Here is a 25,609-nt window from a genome sequence, read left to right as displayed (position 1 = left end):
CAATCTGTTACCTGTGGTTGGCCTGGACATGCATCACTCAGATAACAGTCAGCCAATCAGAAGAGAAAAGCACTGAGTAGACACAAAACAGGCCTGTTCATGGTAGAGCTCCAGAGAGGTCACAGCTTAAGAGAGGAGAAATAAAACTACATTGAGATGGTCTTTAGTACTTAATACCACAACAAATATCTTATGGTTATCAAGACTTCAAATAAGACACTAGAAAAGTGTCAAATATAGGACCTTTAACTTTGATAAAGTGTCATATTAGCAGTCGTAGAGTCCACAATCATACCATCACCCTCCAATTTTTGTTGGCCCACAAGGCATACTGGGTAATGAAGGCACAGCAAGGGCCCTCTTCTCTTTGTCAAAACGCTGTCAGAAAGTTGAAACTGAAAACCAGTGACACTGTGTAAAAAAAATCGGTCACTGTAAAAAGACAGACATGATGAAAACATGTGATGATTGACATTGAAAAACACATCATAATGCAACAAACTTCTAAGTAAAAAAAAAAAGATGATTATTCTATTTAAAAAAAAATGTTTTCGTTTTATTTTTCAGTGGAACTTTTTTCAGCTCCAGGACAACTTTTTCCAATACTGGTGTTTCAATTCCAAATTTCATTTTTGATGTTCCGGCCCCATATAATTGCAAATTTATGGGTTTCACAGTTTCATAAAACCAACTCGGTGTGGTTTTGAATCTCTAGCTTGCCTGGGCTGTTTCAGTACATGTAGATACTGGAACATGATAAATGGAACATGTATGAGGTCAGATGAGTAGACACTCACCATCTATACTTGTTTTTATTCTTTTTAGATTTAGTAAAATGCTTTTAATGTGTGCTGACATCATTGCACATTTTCCCAATGGAGTTTCATTATGGAATATTGTCAAGGTTGGAATTTACACAAAGAAAGACAGAATAATACCATCATTCTCCCTCTTTTCTATTGTCAGTTTGATTTCCAGTCTCTCTAAAATGTGTCCTCTTACTCTCTGTCCATCTACTGTCCATCAGTATTACTGTTGCTTCAGGGAGTTTAGGGTTTGTGAGCAGTAGGGAATGATTTGTAGACTTTATCCGTTCTGGGCTTCACCTCAAAGGCTACAGTACATACATGCTGTCCTTGTGGTTGGGGTTGAGTCTGTACAACCTGAGAAAAAACACTGCAGACACTATTCATGGCTAAAAATAAGTCCTGTAATCTCCCAGAAAAGACATTAAACTAAATTCATTACATCCTCCCTATTTCGGAAATCAAAGCTACCCATTAGAATATTAAAGAATCATGTAAGACTTATTATTGTTCATCTCCAATAGGTGTAATAATTACACCCTGCTGGTAGATTCTTTATTCATCTTTTAAGACTTAATGGCACCGACGATGACTAAAATATGAATGTGCACTAATGCACATTAAGTGAAAAGTACAGTATGTTTAATGGAAGTCAGTCGTTAATGTTATTTGCTCTTATCTTACTCCCTCCTTCTCTCTGTCTTTCTTTCTCTCCCCCCCTTCAACTTCCCTCCCTCAGGTGCGAGTTGTTATCATCGATGAAAACGACTGCGTCCCAGAGTTCCTCCAGTCCATATACAGCAAGGATGGCGTACCGGAAACCGTGACGACAGCTACCTCCCTGCTGCAAGGTGAGATGTCTAACGAGTCCCTGCACACTCTAAAAATAAAGTAAAAGTGACAAATAGTGATTCTTTAATATACAATCTTTACTTACAATCCATCCGTCATGTGAGTGCTCCCACTAGTTTTCAGACAACGTGAAATTACACCTATTCCACATTATTGCAGAGGGAATTTGAGGTGCTCTTTATCATATTTTCAGTTACTGTTTTCATTTTTTTTGTAAACAGGGACACTAAATGAAGCTGCTTTTGTGTTATTTTATTATTGAACCTCACTAATTAAATACTCCCACGCTATGTTGAAAATATGAGGGTGTCCTAATTAAGATTATTCCTTAAAAGCTACCTGATAAACACAATAGAGCATGCATAAATCATGATGTTGTTGAGGCGAGGATGCCGCAGTGGTGTGCTTTTAAAACAAAAAAAGTTTAAACTCGGTGTTGAATGAATATCACGGTTAACAATCACTTTGAGTTAGAAGAGGAATAAGCTAGTGCCGAAGCAGGTGTGGCTCACTGGGTTAAAAGTGTCAGTCTGTGATGTAAATGAGTAAGAAATCTTACTGTATTGGCTTCAGAACAAAATAAGAGTGACTACTTTTTTTTTTTTTGACTGGTCGAGAAACTGAGCAGCTACTTGTCAGCACCGGCAGCCGTGAAATCGTCGCCGCTTCCATCAGTGCGACTGCTCTCGCCTTTTTTTCCCTTTTGCTGTAACAACCCAATTTCCACACAGGGATCACTTATGTTTCATCTAATGTGAGGAAATGGTAATGGAAACTGTTGCGGTTTACGACTTATCGCAATTTGATCTGTCACAGTGTGACTTAACACTGAGAGGCCCAGTCTTTTTTAGGTTCTGACAGACTGCCAACAAAAGTGACAGCAAAGCATTTCACACTTCTCTTTCACTCTGCACTCTACATAAAGTCTCTCGGGCAGCCACGGTCTCCATGTAGAACGAATGTGACTTTTTAGAGAATGTTGTTATTAAAAGCATTTTTGGAAACTATTTAAAAACACTTTAAAAGCAGCATAGGGACATTGGAAGTTAAGTACTTTTATGAGCAGATTAATTCTTAAAATGCAGGTACAAGTGATTTAAAAACATTTGCAGCATTTAAAAATGTACATTTTTTTTTAATGAATTTTCTCTTAGTTCTTTATATTTTATGACTTATGTTGCCATATTTTGACTCACAACTTCTACATTTCAGTAGTAGTTAGGAAACTGACCTGCTGACTGTATCATCATCATAGACTATATTATTTTCCTCTAATATCTCTTCTCATGAAGATTTTTGTTTTCGAAAAATGTTTTTTAGCATCTAATTTTACGTCACAGAGCTGCTCTGATGATATGTGAGCTAGATCCAAATGTTCTAATTGTTTGAGGTCTCCTACTATCTCTCATACATGTTTTATGTGTTTAACTTCTGATTTCTGATAGCAGAAAACTGTACTATACGGCAGGATTTAGGTTTTAGCAAGCTGACCAACAATATTACCAAGTTCTGCAAGATTTAGACAGTCGAAGTGCGACAACACACACATGGAGTTCCTGGAGAAATGAGGGAAAGGACGGACGGGTCCATTTTTTATTCTTTTGGCACTAATATTTTGCCTAATAGCTGTGATTTTATTTTTAAAGAATAAAGCAAATTTCTCACACTGTTCTGTAGACAGCAATTCTGATGGGATGGTGGATTAATAAGGTTTAATTTTTGGTTTTCAGGGCTAAGACAGTGGTTCACCTCTTTCCAGGGTGCATCGCCATGGTAACTTATGCTGTTAAAATAAGATATGGACAAAAGTCTTGAATTTACTAAAATGTGGAAAAAAACAATATTTGTTGTTATTTTATTTTTCCAGACTTCCTATTTATACTCTGGCTTTAAATCAGACCTTCAAATATACAAATAGATCATTTACACACTTAACACATAATGATGATTTTAGCTGAATCTTAATTGTGTAAAGTTTCTTTTATCCCCAGAGTGGCAGCTGCAGCCAAGAATAACATGAGACAACTGTGTGATGATAATTGAAAATAAAACCGAGAGATTCTTTTATTAGAACAAGTAATCCACACATTGTTAATTGGCTCCCATGATTATAAATGTAACATTTCAGACAGACTTCATACTTTTCCTCTCTTTGCTTCAGTAGTAAAAACAGTCTGACATTACTGATAAAGTAGTTTTTATGTGACATATTTAGATGGTTTCTTCATCATCCAACTAAATAACAAAGTACTCGCTCACTTTGTTGAATATAACTTTCTGCTGCTAAAATAGAAACTTTCCGCAGGTATTCAGTGTCAGCTTTAGTTACTTTTCAGATGAGGATTTGACACAATGGATAATATAACAAGCTTTTAAAATACAACACATTGTTAAAGATGAAACCAGTGGTTTCCAACATTTTTGTCTTTTGACATCTTACAATAAGCAGTGTGTAGTCTGCTTCACCTTTCAGATGTCTATGAGTTGTTAACAGCTCCTCCAAATACTGATTTTTCCCTCTAAACTTCTCATATGGTTTTATTTCAATACCCAATGATCCGATATTTCACCAAAAATCAAAGACTAGAGAAAAAGTCAAAAAATCTCTCCCATTAATGCTTCAGTATTAATAGTCTAATGATGTTAAAACCACTACTTTTACTTTAATATGTAACTAACTTTTGCTGCTAATACATCTGTATGTACACTTAAGTCTTATAGTCTTATATGTCAATTTAAGGGATGTTGATTATGCTATTGATCATATCTCACAAACATGCATCCCCTCATGAACAGGTGACATTCAACAGCCGACAACAAGTTCAGGCAGTTAAGAGAGTTTGTTGAGTCTCGCATAGGATTTTCTTATTTTCCTCTCATTGATTTATGCAACGACAAATAAAATAGAAAAATAAGAAAACATTCATGCACTGGGCCCATTGTGTTTATAGTTCAAAGCAAAGTGATGTTTTAATAAATAAACAGGTCATTTAATAAACAGATTTACTTTCTGTAGGGCTAAAAATGGAAACGCCAGCGGTGTTGCAAATGAGTATTGACAAGTACAAAACGCTGAGAAATAAAACAGTTGGTAAATTATTAAAGACTGCAGTTATGACACCTCTTTGGAAATGCTCATTAGCTTTGACTGCAGGCAAAAAACTCAGGTTGGATTCAGATCACAAAGCTTTGTTGTTTTTGCACTTGTGCAGCGCTCTTACTGACACTGTTTTGATCTTTGCAATCATGCTCATGACTTTCATTACCACCATTACTCACACAGGCTATGTTATGATAGGAAACATGAGTGACACACCTACCTTACTAACACATACAATGTATCGTGCTACATTTACAGCTAAGACCTGTGTCATCACCTTGTTGTATCCTGTGAAAACAGTCCCACTGTCTTTACAGATGAAATTGCTCATAGCAAAATATAACACTGCGTCAAATGAAACATGAAGTTGTGCAAACGATTCAAGTCTCAATCTCCTTCACTGAATTGAAGCTGAAATTGTGAAGTCATTTTGTTCACCGCTTTTGTAGCTTACCTCTAATAAGACAATCAATTTGGTGCCATAAAATAAAGTATGTGATGGTTGTGTTTCCAATCTCATGAATGAAGAGTGGAAATGCACCGCCTGTAAACAGCATGATTTCAAACATGTAAAACATTGGATTGGACAGACAGTAGTTCTCATGCATGAATATTTATTTATGATTCTCTTATATTTGTTCTTGCGCAAAGCAATAAGAAGAAAATAAGAAAATCCTATGAGAGATTCAGCAAACTCTCTCAACAAACTGATCTTGGCATAAATTGCTTATTTCAGCCTGAAAAGGTCACCTGTTCATGAGGAGATGCATGTTTGTGTGATGTGATTATTAGCATAATCCACACCCCTAAAATTGACATAGAAGGCTTCATGTTCTGCTCTGTTTGACGGTGAGTTTCATTCATAACAAGTTCCCCAAGTAAAAAAATACGGTTCAGCTTCAAATCCTGAGGCCTGTACTATGAAGCAGGATTTGGGGTTAATAGGTAACTTCAGGGTTTAACTCTGGGTGTTAAGGGTTACAATGGTAGTTGACCACCATCAGATCTCTACAAAAAAAAAAGGATTCATTATTCCTACAGGATCCCGACATGGACAAAAGTCTTGAGTTACAATAAAGTATATAAAAACAACGTACAATTTTTGTAGGTCACTGGAAACATTTTATTTCCACTCTAGATTTAAATCAGAGCTTTACACAGACGAACAGAGAGATTGTTTATGACACTTAAAACACAATGATGATTTTAGCTGAATCTTAATTGTGCAAAGTTTCTTTTATCCCCAGAGTGACAGCTGACACTCTGATAACATCACTGCAGCCAAGAATAACATGAGACAACTGTGTGATGATAATTGAAAATAAAACCGAGAGATTGTCTTTTATTAGAAAAAGTAATCCACACATTGTTAATTGGCTCCCATGATTATAAATGTAACATTTCAGACAGACAGACCTCATACTTTTCCTCTCTCTGCTTCAGTTGTAAAAACAGTCTGACATTACTTTAAAGTAGTTTGTATGTGACATATTCAGATGGTTTCTTCATCATCCAACTAAATAACAAAAAAATACTTACTCTTTAGGTAAGTCGTACACAATAATACTTACATGTTTTTTTAAGCCTTGACCTGCTTTTGACATCATTTCTAGTGTTTCTACATATTCTTATTCTGTTGTATGATTGCAGGCTGTTGTTTTACTTTGTTGAATATTACGTCTTGCTGTTCCTAAAACAGAAGTTTTCCCACAAGTACTTGGTATCACTGCTTCATCTCATATCGTATGAAATACTTAATTCACTGCTGGTAATTAACCACCGCACCTCTTTCACATGAAAGCTGGAAAACCCAGAGTTGATTGAGCTGTTCGATAGCCGGCTTTGTAGTACCTGTTATCTGGACGGCCAGTGTTAGGACATTATAATTCTAAGTTGAACAAGAAAGGAAGAGATTATCTATTCATGACACACATATGACTGGTCTGAACCACTTGTACTAAAATAGTTGACTGCCACACATGTTCTTAAATCACTTGTATGTGCATTTTAAGAATGGAAACTACATTGATTCTGTATATAAATGTTAACCTGCACTAAGACCTAATTATTCCACTTCTTTAAATGAATCATTCAAAACATCATTAGTGATGGCGTAACGTTGGGAATGAACATTTGGTTCAGGATGGAGACTTGGTAAACAGTGGTGTCAAATGTGTCATACAGCATAAGACTCACCAAGATGCAGAGTTAGGAAATGTCCCCCAGGTGTTTCATTTATTTATTTACTGCACTCAAGTGAAGGAATACAACATTTGGATTGTCATGCTAGTTGTACTGTGCAACACTCTAAGCTCCTTTTAATGAGAGGGCAGTTCATAGGGGAAAAATATCAAATAGGACAAAAATTGCAAAAATATATTGGTGTTTTTTTCTCTTCTTTTTTTTCTCCATGTATCTTCTTTCACTCATTTACTGACAATTTCAATTTGGCTTTTCTTGATAAAAAGAGCTGTCGTGAAATAGCGATTTCTTTCTAAAGTCAAATTGGCTGAATATCAACAAAATATCAAGTAGGTTGTGCTTATACTACCAAATGACCATGCCTCAGCAGAACTGCACACACACAGTAATTGAATAAGGGAAAGATAACATTAACATTAACAAAGATTACAGACTTCTTTTCTCTTGGAAAATAGATGTGTTGTTAAAATTGGGGACCAATTGAATTCTTCACCCAGACGAGGCGCATATCCAGGTTGCAGTTTAAGTCCGACTTTATTTAATGTGTATATAAATGAAGTTGCTGTTCAGTTGGATCAATGTGCTGCTCCTGGAAGCTCCCTACTAGATAAAGAGGTGAAGTCTCTGTTATACTCTAATGACCTTGTTTTACTGTCTCCTACTTAACAAGCACTACAGAAACAGCTGGACATAGTAGAAAAATACCATCCGAACTGGACCCCGGCAGTAAATATGAAGAAAACTACAGATTTTTCAAAAAATGCCCCAGATGTCAGGAGAAGAAATACCAGTTTACCATAAATAATCATATCATTGAGCATAGTATGAGATATAATGACTTAAATGTAACCGAAACAGAATCAGGGAGTCTCAAAATGGCAAGAATACACTAAAAGAAAAGATTGAAGAGCTCTAATTGCAATTGAGAGAACATTTTGTAATTTCCTAATTCTAATTAAAAATGTAAAATATTTGATAGTGTCATCCTGCCCATTGTGCTGTTCTGTGGTAGTGTGGTTATACCTGCTGGGCAGAAATCTGCAGACATATTTTACACATACACACAAATACACCAACACATGCATGTAGAGCAGAATTAGGCAGATCCACACTGATAATTAACATTTAACAGAGAGCATTCAAATGTTTTCATCACTGTAAAACCAGACCTTATACCCTCCACTCCAAAGCCCTCCAAACTCAAGAAGTGAGCCCAGAAAAGGGTACCCTGTGTCAGCTGGTGCTGAGACTTACCTCCCCATAGACACACTCTGACCAGTCTCACACCAACACTGCTGTCCAAACAACAATCAAAGTGAACCAAATGTAAAGAAACCAATCTGGAACTTGGGAAAGAAGAAACTAAAAGCCAAAATAGATTAAAATGTTATCTGGCCCTAAAAAGAGATTATGAGTTGGCAGAATATCGCTCAACTGCCTGAGATAAACAGCAGAGACAAATTCTGACCAAGTTCAGGCTCAATGGCCATGAACTGGCAATCGAAAAAAGGACAACACAAATAATCGTGGCAACCAAAGAAAAACAGAATATGTGGTCAGCTGGTGACGCTGAAATGCACTTCCTCCTACAATGTAAATCATTCAATGAAATACGGATCATTCACTTTAAGTTAAGTTCAACTCTTTAAATACAGTTTTGAAAGAGCTTAATGACCTCAAATTTAAAAATACTCCTCAGGGATATCATACCAATCCAAGTACGCTTAAAGTGATACTGCTACCAATTGAGTACTTCTTTCGATACCCATCATGTGAATAGAAGCATTAAATTGCATAAAATGCCACCACATACGGGTTGTAGCTGCTGTGACAGTGGGCCAATGACGTCACATTAAATCAAATAACCCTTGGGTTGATTGGCTGTGAATAAGTCTATACAAATAATCATATTTTCTAGCTCGGGTGCAAAAAGGATTGATTGCAGGTATCGTTTGACAGGAGACGTTTCGATACTACTTGGTATCGATTTAATTTGGTCCATTCTTGAACGGTATTGAGTACCGATACCCAGCCCTATTTGGACAAAGAGACAGGGAATATCCTGCTGCCTAATATGCAACAACCTGAGGGACAGTGAGTTAGAGTGTGTATATAGACATACATAAATACATACATAAACTACATGGAATGAATATCTATATCAATCATGTCATGTTAATGTTATTTTGTTCCATTGACTTTTGATTATTTTGGTAATATTGTTGTTATGTTCAAGCCAATGAAGCAAATTTGAATTTGAAAAACAAAAACATTGATAATGATAATATTTTAGTTTTTTTCCCTGTATAGGCGTAATGCTAATCCCTTGTTTTTCATTTTGCTGATGTAGCATATTGGAATGTGCTTTGCCAATATAGTACTTGAGAGAGTGAGAGGAGATGAGTGGTTGGTGGAACACCGTGTCACAGTACTCCACAGGATTTTAATACGCGACAAAGTCATGTTGTGTATAAATCAAACACTGGGGAAAAAAAATCCAACTGAAACAATTAGTGGAGAGCACTCACAAGGCCCACAACAAGCCCACAGTGAATAGCTGTGGGACACAACATGATGAATACTACATCAAGAGAGGTCATGTGCAATAAATTCATTCAGAACAAACAAAAACAATGATTTCAAACCTGTGTAGCTACTGAGCAAGCAATTTAGCCAACCAAATCAACAGTAGAGGAACAGAAGCCCTCAACGGGAACTATAATATTATCTGATACAATTAAAACATTATTAATTAAGATTAAAAACAAGATTAGAGTAGACCTCCTATGACACTAGACAGTGTCACATTGAGAAAACTCATTGACTCTATTGAATATGTCATCACAGTCAGATACACAGAAACCATTAGATGCCTTAAAAGTAAAAACATTGGAATTCATGGATGTACAGTGCATGCTGGTTTACACCTTCTTTTGCCTGTTTTGAACATGAGCAATAACAGACCATGATACTAAAAGGTTATTGGAGAGCATATACTGAGGATCTAAAAATGTACCAATACATGACAGTATATTTGAACAAGACTATGGGACCATGAATGTCAGTATCTAATGTCATGGTAATTCATGACCAAAGTGGTTAACTGACCAACAGATAGACATTTGACAACCTTAACTCAATGTTGGTCTGTTGGTTAGTACCGTATAAATCTATTGGCCAGTCTGTACCATCATTATGGAGCACCAGAGGTAACAATAGTAAGCTAGAAAAAGTGAGTGAGTGAGTGAGGCAGGGAGAAAGTAAATGAGTGAATCAGCGTGGATGGTGCATGAGACACAGCAGGCGTTCCGCTTGCTTCCATCAACAGGTGCACCAAGGGAGAAGGAAAGTTTCACCCTGCTGTGAGCGAGTCTGAGTGGGCTGAGGGTCTACTATACCACTGTGACTACCTTTATGAAAAAACAGATTTAATATTAAAAGCTGTTGGAGGAATTTTTAGAGGTTAAAATCACTAATAAAATAAGAAATATTTTAGTATTCCATAAACATCCTTTACAGAGTTTCCAATTTTCATATTGCACATAGTCAATTAGTTTTTAAAGTTAGTGAGGTGGAGAATTGCTCATCCAAGGTGCATCTTTGCCAAAAACACCTCTGTTTTCCTCAATAAATTTCAGGAAACCTTAAACAAAAATGCTTTAATGCATGATACAGTGGATGAGATTATACTAGCCAATCCAGTTCTGAGTGTACCCAAACCTTGACAGTGACACCTCCTAAAATGAAGACATGTTTCTCTCACTTACTCTGATTAAACAGGTTCAAAAGATACAGTCTTAAATGAATTGAGCAGGGAGAACTGTGAATCAAGCATTGTTTTGCTACATCATGTGCTAGTAATCCCATAATCAGTTCCATTGTGAGAGTGGACAAATGTGTACTTTGCCAAGTTAGAAAAAAAAAAAAAAAAAAAAAAAAGCCAAACTGCAGTGTACCAAGCAAACCAATTATCTTGCTTTCCATAGAGATCTGAGGCTCCTGCAGTCTCCATCTTCAGTACAAAATCATTATATGCCAGAAAGACATGAGAGATGCAGCCAGAGATGTACTGTGCGCACAACACAATGCTGATTCAAGATTACAGACGGACTCGCTGATAACTAAATGCTCAAATGGTGCTCTGAAGAGTACAAATCTGTACTTAGTAAATTAAATATTGACTCATATGTGACATGTGTTTGGCCGAGGCATCGGAGGATTAGACTTCAGGAAGGAGACTGGAGAGCTGCAGTTCATTTTGTGCTCATTGCTATTGGGTGAGAGGTTGTTCATCACTTTGCAGCAGCGAAACAGCTGCATTTCAGCAACAATTCAGAAAAATGTCATTCCTCGTAAAGCGGGGCCGCTGAGCCAAGTATCAACTCACTTTATCAGACTTGCGAGGCTGACATAAATCTAAATAAAAGGAATTACAGACACCATAGTGAGCCAGATAAAATAAGTGTGGCCTATTCGGGACAAACATGGCCAATTTCCACACCTGATTTGATGCAGTTTCCAGTTGTGCGCTGCAACATTTCTCTTGCTGGAAGAGCAAGTAATGTGAAATTATACATATACAGAAGCTATCTGACAAGCCTTTGGGAGAATTAAAGCGCAAAGTTTTTGCAGCTGTAAACTAATGTTTATGGCAATTTAATGATGACATATCCATCCCGCTTACTGTGTTGACATTACATTAGGAAGTGTTTTGTCTCCTGTCTTTTGGGTAAAATCCTGCTCAGCATCTGCAGTATCTTGGACTCAGGCTTAGTTTTGGGATTGTACTGACATGCTATAAGCTTTCACACTCACCAGACCTTCTGCTGTAGTTAGCAGGCTGTTTGCTTTTGCGCTAAAACCAAGGATATCAGGGTGTTTTTTGAAAGAATTCCCCCAAATCAAACAGTGTGTTTTAGAGATAGGTGACCATTTTTTGTCCTGCATGCGGTAATGTAGACTTTTTAACACTCCTATACACCCTATAACAAGAGTCAATGGGTACACAGAATGCTCATGTTTGCCAGCCAGGCCACAAAGAGATGGTTTATACAAGAAGAAGGAAAAAGGCTAAAGATCCAGCATTGGTGAGGATTAGTGCACATTTTAAGGTGCTTTTAAACCTGTAATTTGGTTCATGTGGTCTGAAACCAAAGAAGTTAGATGTTAGTTCTGCTCTGTTTTGTGTTAATTTTGGCTTGTGAACTAAAAGCTTTAAGCATGACGTCATCTCCTTCTGTGCTTGTCTCAGTCCAGTTGTTTTATCTGCACCACAGTTTGGTTGACAGCTTTCACATTAGCTCAAATGAGCCGAAACAAACAGATCAGGTGTGAAAGTACAGCCTTAGTGTTATGTTTTAATTTATCCCTTCTTCTTAGTGTCCTTTACCTGAGTTAATGTCCCATTTCACTTCAGTTTTCAGTCAATCTCACAAGCGTGTAAGCAATCAGATATGCTTCTATTTTGTTTACACAGACTATGACCCAGAGCTTTTTTGAATGGATAAGCTCTATTGTCTTCAGTCTAATGCATGTACAACAGTCATTGTGGGTTGGGCTCTAGGAGCTGCCAAAACACGAGTGACCTACACACAATACTGCTCCTGAACGCATCGTGTTTTGACACAGAGGACGGAAGCTGCTCTGCTAACATGCTGCTTTTGCTACGCACCCTGTGTAGACAAGAAAGGTGTATTTTACATTTGCATCATGCAGCTTTGAGATAGAAAGCACAGCTTGCAGCCATCAACAGGTGCACCAAGGGAGGTGAGAAGTTTCACCCTGCTGTGTGTGCATTTGGGTGGCTTGATGGTCGTTTGTACCACTGTGACTATTTTTAGTGAAAAACATGTCAGGGTAGATAAAATTCATAGTATTTAAAAAAAAAAGAAATCTTTTAGTGTTTCATAAACAGATTCTGGTCATTATGATATTTTACAGTATGTTAATAATAGAACCTTTTCCAGAGTTTCCAATTTTCATAGTCAATTTGCTTTTAAAGTTAGTGAGGTGGAAAATGACTCGTTCAAGGTGCATCTTTGCCAAACACAACACTGTTCTCTTCATTAAATTTCAGAAATCCCTGAACTAAAAATGCTTGAATACATGATACAATAACTACAATTAATAAAGCTGAGCAGCTCAAACTCCTAAAATGAAGGCATGTTTTATCTTACCTGATTAAACTGGTTATAATGTATTTGTAGTATTAAATCAAAATAGGCATCCAGCAACTTAAACAAACTATAAGTGTAAAAGAATTCATGTCACATGCTTCCAGGCTCTTTTACCTGACTTGTATCACTGTCTTCAGTAATAATAATTAGGGACTCTATTACAGTTGAACTCTGATTTAGGGCACTAAGAAGGTGTATTTTATATTTGTATTATGCAGCTTTGAGGAGATAAGCAGCGGATGCTTTTTCCAAAGTGTAATTGATTTTACTTTAGTTCGAAGGTTGTTCAGCTTTATGAAAAACTGGAGGCCACAGTCCGCCAGCATTTAAAGGTTTACTATGCAGGAATATTCGGTTGGTGTTTAATCACACAGCATTCAAATCGGCCCCTCCTCCCCAGCCCAACGAGAGAGAGAGAGAGAGAGAGAGAGAGAGAGAGAGAGAGAGAGAGAGAGAGAGAGAGAGAGAGAGAGAGAGAGAGAGAGAGAGAGAGAGAGAGAGAGAGAGAGAGAGAGAGAGAGAGAGAGAGAGAGAGAGAGAGAGAGAGAGAGAGAGAGAGAGAGAGAGAGAGAAGAGAGAGAGAGAGAGAGAGAGAGAGAGAGATGGTCGAGCAAGCTACAGAGTGAATAAGGAGGAGCGAGCATTGCTGGCAAGAACAAAGTCATGAATCAGAGTCATAAAAGGTTATTTTCTGATTGTTTCACAGTTGTTATGTTCTAATGACCACATAAACACACCCACTCGCTGCTCTGTGTGTGTGTGTGTGTGATGGTCAAACAGACACAGTGACAGCAGGGGAGCAGCACACAGCACACAGCAGAGCAGGGGAGGCACTGAATCAAACGAAAATACAGTGATGTAACCTGGTCGCTACACTATGAACTTCAACCTACACACCCACTACCCAATGGTTGAAGCCCAGAAACATCCTGAACACAGCAGAATAACTTCACTGCGCACTTCTAGTGGCTCATAAGTGATGATTGAGCAGGATTACCTTTTTTTTTTCAAAGGAAAGTCCTCCATAGTATATCTTTAAATTAAAACATCACTTGCAAAATCAGTTAATCTAATGTATTCTAAGTTAAATTGGAATTGTATTCAAATAATGAAATAAAACAAATCAAGTGAATAAATCCTACTTTAATAAACTGAGTATTCTGTTTTGTTCATATTTTGTTGAAACACTTCATTTGTAATGTGTTAGCATTTCCCAAAGGCTCCATGGCAATAAAGAAGTACAGTTTTTTGAAGCAGACGCTGTGATTGTACTCGTGCATGTATTTTTCCATGTGTATGTGTGTTTATTTGTTTTGTGTGTCTGTGTGTGTGTGTGTGTGTGTGTGTGTGTGAGCACATGAGCCAAATGCAATGTAAGGTGAATTGGAGAATTGAGAGTTTGATGGTGAAATGTTCCTGTTAGCGGAAAATATGCTTATTCAAATCCCCGGTGGTCTTTTCAGTTTTAGCAAGGCAATCAATTTGAGTCTGAGCGAGTACTGGCTCCATGGATTCCCAATGTGTAATGCAGAAACAGAAATGTTGCAAAATGACAGTCTTTCCAATGCATGCTGTGCAAATAACACTCGCTTTCCCTTGTGTTATAGAACTGAACATGTAAGTCAGCAGGAGTCTCTCTTCCATCCCTTTTCCATCTTCACTTTGGTCACATTGCAATGAGATCCTGTGTTCATGTTGAGATTTTTTCCCCCCTTTTGCTCAAGAAACAAGAAAGCTACAGAAAGCTGTACTTTCTTGTATGATTCCGGTTTCTTTTTAATTATAACTTATATCGCTTTACTGGCAAATAAAGTAGTTTATTATTGTTGCAGCAAATTAATACAGATAAACTAGAAGAATAAAAAACAAGGTAATTTCAAACATACAATCTTTAAGAAAGAGTACAGCAGTTTCAGAAATATGTTTTTTCTTGCCAAAAGTTTCATGAATAAATCAAAACTACTGTAAATTTTGAGTAGCCATTAAACTTCTCTTGCATTTAACTGGAATTTCCTATTAAAGTTTCAGATATGAGACTGGTATCATTCTCATATAATTCACAGCAAGAAAGCAAATAAACATTCCCAAAAAGTCAAACTATTCCTTTAAGCAACCCAGTTTCAAAAACACATTTCAGTGACTGACATTGTGTTCCTATGTTCCAGTGTTTCTGGCAACAGATATCAGTCAATTTCACAGAACAGCACAGTCAATGCACAGACGGTGTCTATGAACACTAGCACTGGCATAGATTACTTGCTGATGTTAATATTGATCAATCCAATCTTGCTTAAAGGTGCTATATTTTAGAATTGGCTACTTGTCAAATGTGTACTCCACACTCTAAACAAATCAAGGCCAGCATATTATCAGAAAGAAATAAGGAAATGCACAGTCCCTCCCATAGGTCCTTTAGTCCCCTCTCCCACTCCTCCCCCTTCCCCTTCCCCCCAACTGCATCAAGCCGCTGCCACCACCACTCTCATAGAATTATCACTCACTGTATATGGTGTAACCTTAATGTTTACAGTGAATCTATGCTATGGCGTCATCAAGATATCAACATGCTACAGAGACATTAGAACCAGTGGTAAATTACCAAAGGGCGGCAGGACAGTTCATCAGAACATGTTCTACCTGATAGGACAGCAGACATTGACCAACTGATCATTTCAGGCGTCAGGCTGCTAATGGCCGAAATAACCAGCTGGTCTCATAATAATAAATGTAGTTTAGATAAAGTGACCACATATTGGGAATCTGTCACTTAATAAAGTGTTATAATAATGGTCCTAGATCGAAAGTTACAACAGCCTTTTGTCTGGCTCAAAATCTCTGTCATCAGGACACAACTATTGACAAACTGGAGTCAGTACCTTCAACATGATTGACAAGAGGTTGGAATACACCCTCAGGACAGGACTACTCAGACTGGACACTACAGTGATCTTCTTGATGTACCCAGTGGTATTACAGGACAGGACCGGATAGGGCAAACTGATTAGCAAGCTAACCTTAGTATATATCTGCAACACAAGCATAGAAGTCTTTGACATACTGTAACATCAAAACTGTTATTTTTTTCATATTTTGATAATAATCTTACTCAATTTTTGGAATGTTTTAAACTAAAACTCTTTTTTGGACTACTTTTGTACAGCTTCATTATAAAATATGCTCAGGAAATTCTGTAGAACCTGCTACATGTCAAAACACAGTCAACAAAATGTCTACAAAACTTTTCCACCACAGTTTAATTGATCAATCCATCCTGTTTAATTGGCACAAATTAATATAATTTTTTTTCTCCTAGAGTCTGTGCTGTAACCAATTTTCAAACTTGTGTTTTGCAGCTGACTAACTCTCATGTTTACATAGGCTACACATCAGTTTACTGCAATCAATCCAGACACCCGTACTTTTAGTGTCACTACTGTCAGTGTGACTATGTCAGGGTGATGTCAAAAGTGCTAAAAAGGGCATCACATACATCAGTTGGTCTGTTAGTCGATATTTTAGAAGGAAAGGAAGAGTTGGGGATCTATTGGGCCTCATTGTGTGTTTAGTCCCTCTAACCTCTTTTCCCTGCTTTCCATCTTTATGTCCTCATATTTAGTGTCGGCCAGTGACTGTGACTCTGAAGAGAACGCAGAACTGACCTATTACACCCTCAGTCCAGACTTCACCATTTCCTCCCATGGGACCATCTTTCCTGCTGGCCCTCTGGACTACGAGAAGCCAAATCATCTGTATGAGTTTGTAGTGATGGCCATTGACAAGGGGGAGGTCCCTCGAACTGGCACAACTACGGTACGGATTCGGATGGCTAACGTCAACGATGAGGCACCGGAATTCTCCCAACACATGTAAGTTCAAACTATTTTCCGTGTCAGACTGATAAAACACAATAGATGAATGAAACTTAGGGATAGTTTTGATGAGCTGCTATAAGCACCCTCTTTTACCTCTTTTTTTCACTGATTTCTTCCATTTGCTAGACTAAATAATTATTCAAGTAATAATAATAATAATAATAATAACAAAGTAAAAAGTAAATGATTGATTCATTGAAAATTAATTGGAATTAAATAAAAATAATTGTTAGATGCTGCCCCAGTTCAATTTTAACCACCATCTCCAAACATCATCTTGCTCATGTACACCTAATATACACCTACAAATTAAGTACCTTCACACTTTACTGGATGTATGGTATAAACATTTTTTTTTTCATAGCCCCTTTCCACTTGAGTGATCATCAGAGATAAACTGGCCAAAAATTCCGCATGCCTCCCTTACAGTAACTGTGATTTGATGGTTGAGTTGTCCTGATGCGCTTCAGCACCTGTTTATGTGATTCAGCAGTGGTTTAAAGTAGACAATAAAAAATACAATCCTATGTGTGAGGAAGCCTGACCATAGTGGCTAGGAAGGTGATAGGAGGCAGACTCAGAGACTTGTTGAATGAAATGAAAAAAAAAAAAAAAGATTTATTCTGACCAGTTTCACAAAAAGTGTCTTAAAAAATGAAATAAACAAAAGCAAATTAAACTTGTTAACTCAAACTCAAACCTATGCATACTCATGTGCCCGCAGGTATGTGGGCATCCTTTCATTTCCGCTTTCTCTCAAACTAATGACTCTCCCCTTAAAGGTATACTACGCAGGATGTGAACAATGTGACTCATACAAAAATAATACCTCTTAATCATCACTAGAAGTGTGTGACAGTGTCTGTGGAGACTCTGCCATCTGCCTGTATTTTCTTATTATTTTGCCCAACCTTCGGGCAGTGGGTGTGTAGCCCCAAGCCAATAACAGCATGCAGGGTTTTAGGTCGTATTGAATGCGGATTGGACCAAAATGTCTAATTTGGCATTTGCATTAATATGTCAAACTTGTATGTTTGAAGATGGCCACAAATACCATGGTAACACGTCAAAGTAGGCTGAGTATGAAATTGTTTTCTCTTTTGCAAAGACTGTGCTTTGTGTGCGTTCGCCCTGAGAAACTGATATAGTAATAGCACCCGATTTTTAACGGCTTAAGAAATCCAAAATGGATGCGTTAACAGGATTTTTTTTCTATCTACTAATTTGGCTTATTTAATGCAAATGCCAAACCACATGGTCCGATACGCGTTCCATAAGGTCAGGACTTGTAGCGTTAGTTGTAGCTTTATTTAGATGGTAACCACTGTTAGACAATAAGAAAATGACTTTGTATTTATCTGATTCACAGTCTTGTTCTCGCCAACGCCACTTGCTATCTTCATTCATGGTCTAGCTTGCTCTCTCTCTCTGCTCTTAGCTTATTCTGGTTGAGCCAGGGAAGAGGGACCAGCTTTGATTACTGTGTTTACAAACACCAACTGAAAAATCCTACACAGTGTACCTTTAAATAGGCTCTTCAGTCTATATACATTTTTCACATGGGTGTTTCAGTCTCCCACCTATAACAGGTAAACAATGCTACCTGTATCAGCCAACATTGTTTACACCAATGTATATCCAAAGCATAGTCCTCACCTTAAGCCAAAATAAGTATGAATCATATAGATACTAAACCAAACATTCAACGAAGTAAACATTTAACTGGTGGTCTCTTTTGATTAAACCATGCATACAGATACAGATGTGGTCTCATCCACTTTGTCACACCTTGGAAACATTTTATTGAGCATTTTAAATGTGTTTGTATGTATATATATGTGTGTGTGTATGTATGTGTGTGTGTGTGTGTGTGTTCATGTTCTTATAAAAGATCATCTGTGGCAAAGATATCATTCATTAAACTGAAAGTAATATTTATATACAAAGTCAATGCATACTGATACAGTATGTGTGTTAAGCATATAAACAGACAACTAAAGTGCTTGAAGAGAGGAGAGAGCTTGACTGTCCTGCATTGTCAGGTCAGCTCCTCACAGCTGCTTCCCAATTCAACATTGCAGCTGTCGTTACCCACAATTCCAGGGTTTTTTTCCCCCCCAGTGCCGCTGTGGCGCCTGCATCTTTTAATTGGTTGATTTTCTGGCAGAGAGCTGGGCAGATTGGTGAGGCAGGGTCAATCAGCCATGTCCACCAGCACCCTCAGGAGGCCTTGAGCCTGCGCTTGTGTGTGTGCGTGTGTGTGTGTGTTTGCTCCTGTGTATGTGTGCGTAGGCTCTCAGTAATTGAGAAGTGGAGTGTTGGTATGGACAGAGTGATGTAGTTATAAAGTGCATTCATGCATCATGCATCTGATATGCATGTGTTTATGTTGTTTATATCGGGAGGGGATTTGTGTGCGTGGGTGGGTGTGTGTGTGTGTGTGTGTGTGTGCGTGCGTGCGTGTGCGTGCACGTGTGTGTTTACTGACAGAATAATCAGTCAGTTTTTCTTCTGTCGCCCTCTACTGCAGCTTCCCAAAAAACAAACAACAAAAAAAAAAAACTGGACAATCTTCAATGTATCACTTAGACAAACACACGTGCACACACACATACACTGAATTGCAGAGTAATCCATGCAGGAGCACACACACGTGCATGCCTGTGTAAATGCATTTATATGCGCACACTCATGATGGCGGGAATGAGCAAACACATCTGTTATGTCTTTGAGGAAACAGATGTAGCAAGGATGGATTGGGAAGATAAAACTCATAAACATAAAATGATTACTTTCCCTGTAGATATGCTGTTTCTGCCTGGCTGTGCGTGTGGGAAAGTGTGCGTGTTCATGCGTGTGTTGAGTCAATTCATGTGATGGACAGAGAGGAAAAGACAGAGAGAAGGGGAGAGAAAGAGAGAGAGAGGTCATTAAGTATATCATTATCCAAGCAGAAAATCTGGCCTATTTGTATCGATTCTCAGGGTTGGAAGCGTGCTATAATGAGTATCTATGTGTGTGTGTGTGTGTGTGCGTGCCGCAAATTTCAAAATTATATTGAACAGCGTTATTTTGAAGTTAGTGTTATTGCTACTTTCTTTTGGTAACTGGCAGTTGTGTTTGATGTGGGTTACGGACTGCCTGTGGAAGGAAGGAAGGAAGGAGCAAAGAAAGAACGAAAGAAAGAAAAAGAGACCTGTTTGTTTTTTTCATATTTCGATAAGTTGTACAATAACTCTTAGATCTACTTCTTCACTGCGTGCAGCCACTACCTGGAGAGTGACAAAATGTCCAGCTTTCATGTTTTTGCCACTATACCATCAGGAGACTATTACTGTATCTACCATTACCTAACTGTTGCCAGGGAAACCACCCTGAAACACTTCTTGTGCTGTTCTTGCATGTGTGTGTGTATACACCTGTTACATGTATATATTTGTGTGCATGTTTACTCATATATTTCCAAGGAAACGTGAAAACGTATTAAACATTTTACCATGAAAGTGACTTTTATACCAGTGAAGAACATTTCATTTAATCTTAACTGTTAGATATGTACTGTGGAGGTGTGTCGTAATGCTCATCACGTGATAAAATGTACCTGTCAACATTCATTATCATCGTTGAAACAAAGGGTTCTTGATTTCAGACAGCAGTATATGTGTGTGTGTGTGTGTGTGAACAGAAGTGTATATATAGTAAATCCTTGGAAGTTGAAGTGATGTTAGTTAGTTCTATAGGTAAAACAGGTGCTAAGACATCACCTGTTATTGTTCTGGGAGACATTTTCCTCCAAATCAGATTGTTTTTTTGCCTTACCAACCTGAGTTTTTCCCTTTCCTGTTTTTTGATTCCCTAGTATTAAGTTAATAAGAACATTGGCTCAGTCTCCATTGGATAAGGGTCCCATGCAGTTTAGACCATGTTGACTTTAAAACCGACTATCACAGCAGATTGCCAGCATTAAAGTGTTCCTATCCAGTTCAGCATGGAGAGTTTCCGTTGTTTTGGCATAAAATATACATTCTTTAGTAAAACTCTAATTCATACATTTAGTAATTCATACAAAGTAATTCATACATTTGCGGAGAACCGAAGGAAACTTTATTCTACTTTGAAAATTGAAAAAGTAACCCTCAACATACTCATAACTCATCATGTATAAACTTTGTACAGGACTGCCTCTGTTACTCTATTCTATCTGTTTGTTTTCCCATTGCTTATTCATGTCAACAGTAATATCAATAAAATAAAAAAGCAAGACCTTGAACAGACTTAAAACCAAATTGCTTCTAATGGTCAGGCCAGGACTTTACAGCTCTATCATCATTGGCGTCTGAGTGTGTGAATGGGTGGCAAATTATATGGCACTTTGTCAACTAAGGTCGAAAAAAACACCACCCGAGTGCAGTCCATTTACTAAATGAAAAGTTTAGGACACTTAATGTACCAACTATTTGCAGCTTGGGAAAATAACTGATTTATTGCAATGTTAAAATGCTCCAACCTAAATTATACAAGGCCTATCCTAAGCAACAGAGAAATGCAATATCATACAACAACACAGTCATCCAGCACTGCATTGTACCAAAGAAACCTATCTTAACTTATGATAGTCTTACCTATATTTAGCACTGGAAGGACAGAGAACATTTTTCTCAGACACAAGGTGTGTTTAAACAGATACTAGTATTAAGATCATGGTTATCTCTAGGAGTGCTTAAGTTGTTTGTTAGCACATGTGATCTTCAACTTCTGGTTTCAGAAGCCTGGATAAGCCCTTATCCTTGTTTAGACTGAATTATGTTTACTCTGATAGAACCTGGGATACTTCGGTATGTAAACATCCCCAGGTTTTCATCCTCAGCTCACGTTCCATGGCAGAAAGTCCCTTAAAATGTATAATAATAAACTTTGTATTTATATGCTGAAATGATATTACAAAACCTGACAATTGGTACTCAGATAATGGTGTTGGTAATGAAGATAGAAAAGCAAAATCCAGCATAGCTTTTAAGACTCAAAGTTGGTTCATCATGTGAACATGTTAATAACCAGGTGATCAAAAAACCCATAAATGGCGATTGTTATCTTAACCCCTCAATCTGTTGGGTTCATGTTGAAAAACATACTAAAGATTCAACAGATCAAGCCTCCAAACTCTAGACCAGAGCTCTGCAGACACATGATAAGAATATCAACAGAGGCTAATTTCATAAATTAGTTAACATGAAACACACATCCAACACCAACTATTTAAAGCTGTCAGAACCCACAACTTATCTCACTCATATTGCAGCCATCTCTGCTTGTTGCTGCTGCTTAACAACAACCCTCTATCCAATCCTGCTTCCACCTGTAGTCTCTAGATTTCCTCCCAGTGGGGGTTGCTCACTGCCAACTTTCCCTGCTCCTCACAATGTATGCTCAACAGAATTGAAAGTAACAACTTTGTCCATTGATGAAATTGCATACTTACATAACATACTTGCCAGTAGTAATTAAACAGATAAGCCAATGGAAATGTCCCATTGTAAGCACATATTAATACGGAAGGTGGAGGGGCAACCAAGCAAATAAATCAGACAACAGCAGATGAATGGATCGACTGGCAGTCCTGACCCCCAGCTATTCAACAAACCACATGCACACGCAAACGCACACACACACACACACACAAACACACACACACACACACACACACACACACACACACACTCACACTCTATCACCCAATCTCTCCCCTCCCCATTCTCGATCTATGCCTTATCTGGATAAACTAAATGAACTCAATAATTAAATTCGGTAATAAATTTTCACAATTGACATCAGGCTATTTTATACACCCATTTTTCTCCCTGAATCAACTGAATTAAAACCAACTTCAACAAAAAGTAAAAGAAAAAAGGTTAAAAAGTAATTTGTGTGTGATTGTGTATGTCTGAGGTGGTTTTTCAATTGATTGCAGCATTGATCTGGCCAAATTAGAGTTGTGGTAGAGCTCAAATGTGATTGCAAAAGGCATCTCACTGTTTTGTGACTGCTGGGCTTTTTCTTTCCTTTCAGTGATCCATCCTGATCCTTCTCTCTCCTCTCTCTCTCAGACACTCACACGAGCAGTCCTTCATGCAGTAGACGCCCACAAGCATCTGCTTGAAAGCATTAGAGAGAGGTATTTGTTGAAGTTAGGTTGATTTAAGTGTCACGTAGGATTAACTTTAAAATGCTTGCTGTGAAATTTGCTATAGCAGTGGACCATCATTATCTTTTAGGTTTATTTGCGATATAGCCAAGAAAATATAGGTCTGCTTTTATGCTATGCAGTGCACAGAGGTTGTCCATTTATCTCTGATACCACTCCATTATCACGTTCGACTCTACCTTATCACTGCTGAAACTGACATGATTCACTCTGGCACACAGTCTTATCTTTTTGACTCACTCAACATACTTCACTAGGTATCTGCATAAGCACAGCTGATCCAAATACTCTCATAGGTGCATAATTCACAGTCAGTACAGTTATACATTTTGGGCAACTGTAAGACACTTGGGGACATGAACACATGATAAAGTTACACATCCATTGTGGATGCGTAAAGCATAATTTGGGCTTCATGGCATAGCTTCCTAATATGCATGCAAGATGCATTCATAACCATGCATTAGGACTGAAATTAACTTAATTATTTCCATCATTGATTAATCTGTTAATCAAGGATGATATAATCTGCATTATTGTTGTTGTTGTTTAGATTGATTACTCTTTAGTCAGAAAATAATTAAGACGGATAAAACAGAAACAAGTAGCATATATTAAAGACTCAAACCAGCAAAAAGATTACTTGATAAATTACTTAAATGATTAAGTTATGATCAAAATAGTTAATTATCTGTCAGTCCACTAATCTAATGATTGGTTTCCATTGTCCTTGCACTACCAGAGTTTTTAATACGACAAAAAGTTGACATATTGTGCAGACCAGTGCAGACCATCATTAGCTATCGGTGCAAATTCAGGCTCTTTGTAATCATAAGCTTAATTGTAAGCTCCATTTGCATCTATAATGATTACTCTGTCTGCATCTGTAATGTAGAAGTCAAGTTAATTTGAGGAGTCGGGACAAAAGAGACTTGCATAAAGAACCATGCATAAATTCAACCACACAGACAGCATCTGTAATTTTGCCATCAAGCTGCAAGCAGAAATGCACAAGGAGGCCTTAGTTCTTTCAGGCTTTCAGGTGAGATAAATACAAGCAAATATCTAACGATCTTTCAAATACCTTCTTTAGACCACAAGTGGAAGCCATTTGATCATTGCACCCCATGTGCCCTTAGAGAAACGGCATAATTCACCAGAACTTTATTCATCTCACCTACTTTGAACCCATATCTCTTCCATCCTTAGAGGAGATAATTATACACTTGAAACCAAAATAATGTCTCCTAGATATCATACTCAGTAGGTTTATATTACAGGTCTTTGACTTTCTTGGCCCATACATCTTATATTATAAATAACTCACCAGCTACTGGTCGTGTTCCTTCTTAATTAAAACACACCACTATCCAACTGCTGTTAAAAAAACAAATCTTGATGCCCTGGACCCTAATATTTACAGACCATTACCATTCCTCTCTAAAGTCTTGGAAAAAAGTAGTGTCATATCAGTTATTACTGTTAATGAATAGCAATTTTTTCAGAAATTTCAATCTGGTTTTAGATCTCATCACAGCATAGAAACTGTCACTAGGCCTACAAACAATTTCCTGCTTGCCTCTGATGCTGGTTGGGAAATAAAGCTATGTTCATGTTGAATTTCAGGGCACTGCCCTCCTCAACAGAAGCAAACAAATATGTCTAATTACTCAGTAAGTCTCTTAAGTTATTTTCAATACATCGACCAGCTGTCTTCTGTTCTCAAAGAACACAAACAAACAAGTTCTTGATGATAAATTAAAACTTGTATTTAATAGTTAAACATCTGGATAATACATGACAAAGAGAATAATAAAACAAATGATTAAAAGACTTCAATAATATGAACTCTAACTCAGTGGGCCATAGTGAAGTATGTGACTAGAAGTTATAATATACAGAGGAATGGAGGAAAATTGTTTCTTATTCAGCTTCAGCTCTCATCACAAAGCTATGGGTTATGCCTACTGTGTTGAGGAGTTGAGACCATATTTGGTTGATTGAGACGTTGTTGTAGTATTGCCACTAGCAAGATGTAGAGTTGAACAACCCCTGCAACATAAACAATAAAAAAGGGGGGACAAAGTCCCAAATTAAATGAGAAAACTTGATTTTCCACATTTGAAATATTTGGATCTCTTAAATGGAGTACATGAATCACAGTTCACCTACTACACTAATTGGCTGGTTTGCATTTCTACAGCTTACAGCATTATACAATTAGATGTTTTTGTGTGTTAAAATATACCCCTCTTTGCCTGGAGTTGAAATGGGTGGAGATTAAATTTTGGTGTTCTTAATTTATAAAAGTATGAATTGGATGTGTGAGTTTCTTGTAAAAGACATATCTGCTTGTAATTTGTCTGGCAGGGGTGGGGCTGCCATCTTGGATTTTCCAC

At 37.5% G+C, this 25,609-nt stretch overlaps 1 protein-coding gene across 1 annotated transcript in view; it reads left to right on the top strand.

The window, feature by feature from the left end:
* Positions 1 to 25,609, top strand: part of si:ch211-186j3.6 (neural-cadherin) — a 333,490-nt gene that overhangs the window by 117,179 nt on the left and 190,702 nt on the right. The window contains exons 5-6 of the mRNA XM_062419573.1: positions 1,546 to 1,657; positions 16,753 to 17,002. Of these exons, the coding sequence (XP_062275557.1) occupies positions 1,546 to 1,657; positions 16,753 to 17,002 (362 nt within the window). The remainder of the gene's footprint in view (positions 1 to 1,545; positions 1,658 to 16,752; positions 17,003 to 25,609) is intronic.

Source organism: Scomber scombrus, chromosome 1 (genome assembly GCF_963691925.1).
Source record: "Scomber scombrus chromosome 1, fScoSco1.1, whole genome shotgun sequence".
In the NCBI taxonomy this organism is placed as follows: domain Eukaryota; kingdom Metazoa; phylum Chordata; class Actinopteri; order Scombriformes; family Scombridae; genus Scomber; species Scomber scombrus.
Note: the sequence above shows the minus strand (reverse complement) of the source record. Positions and strands in the feature narration are given on the sequence as shown.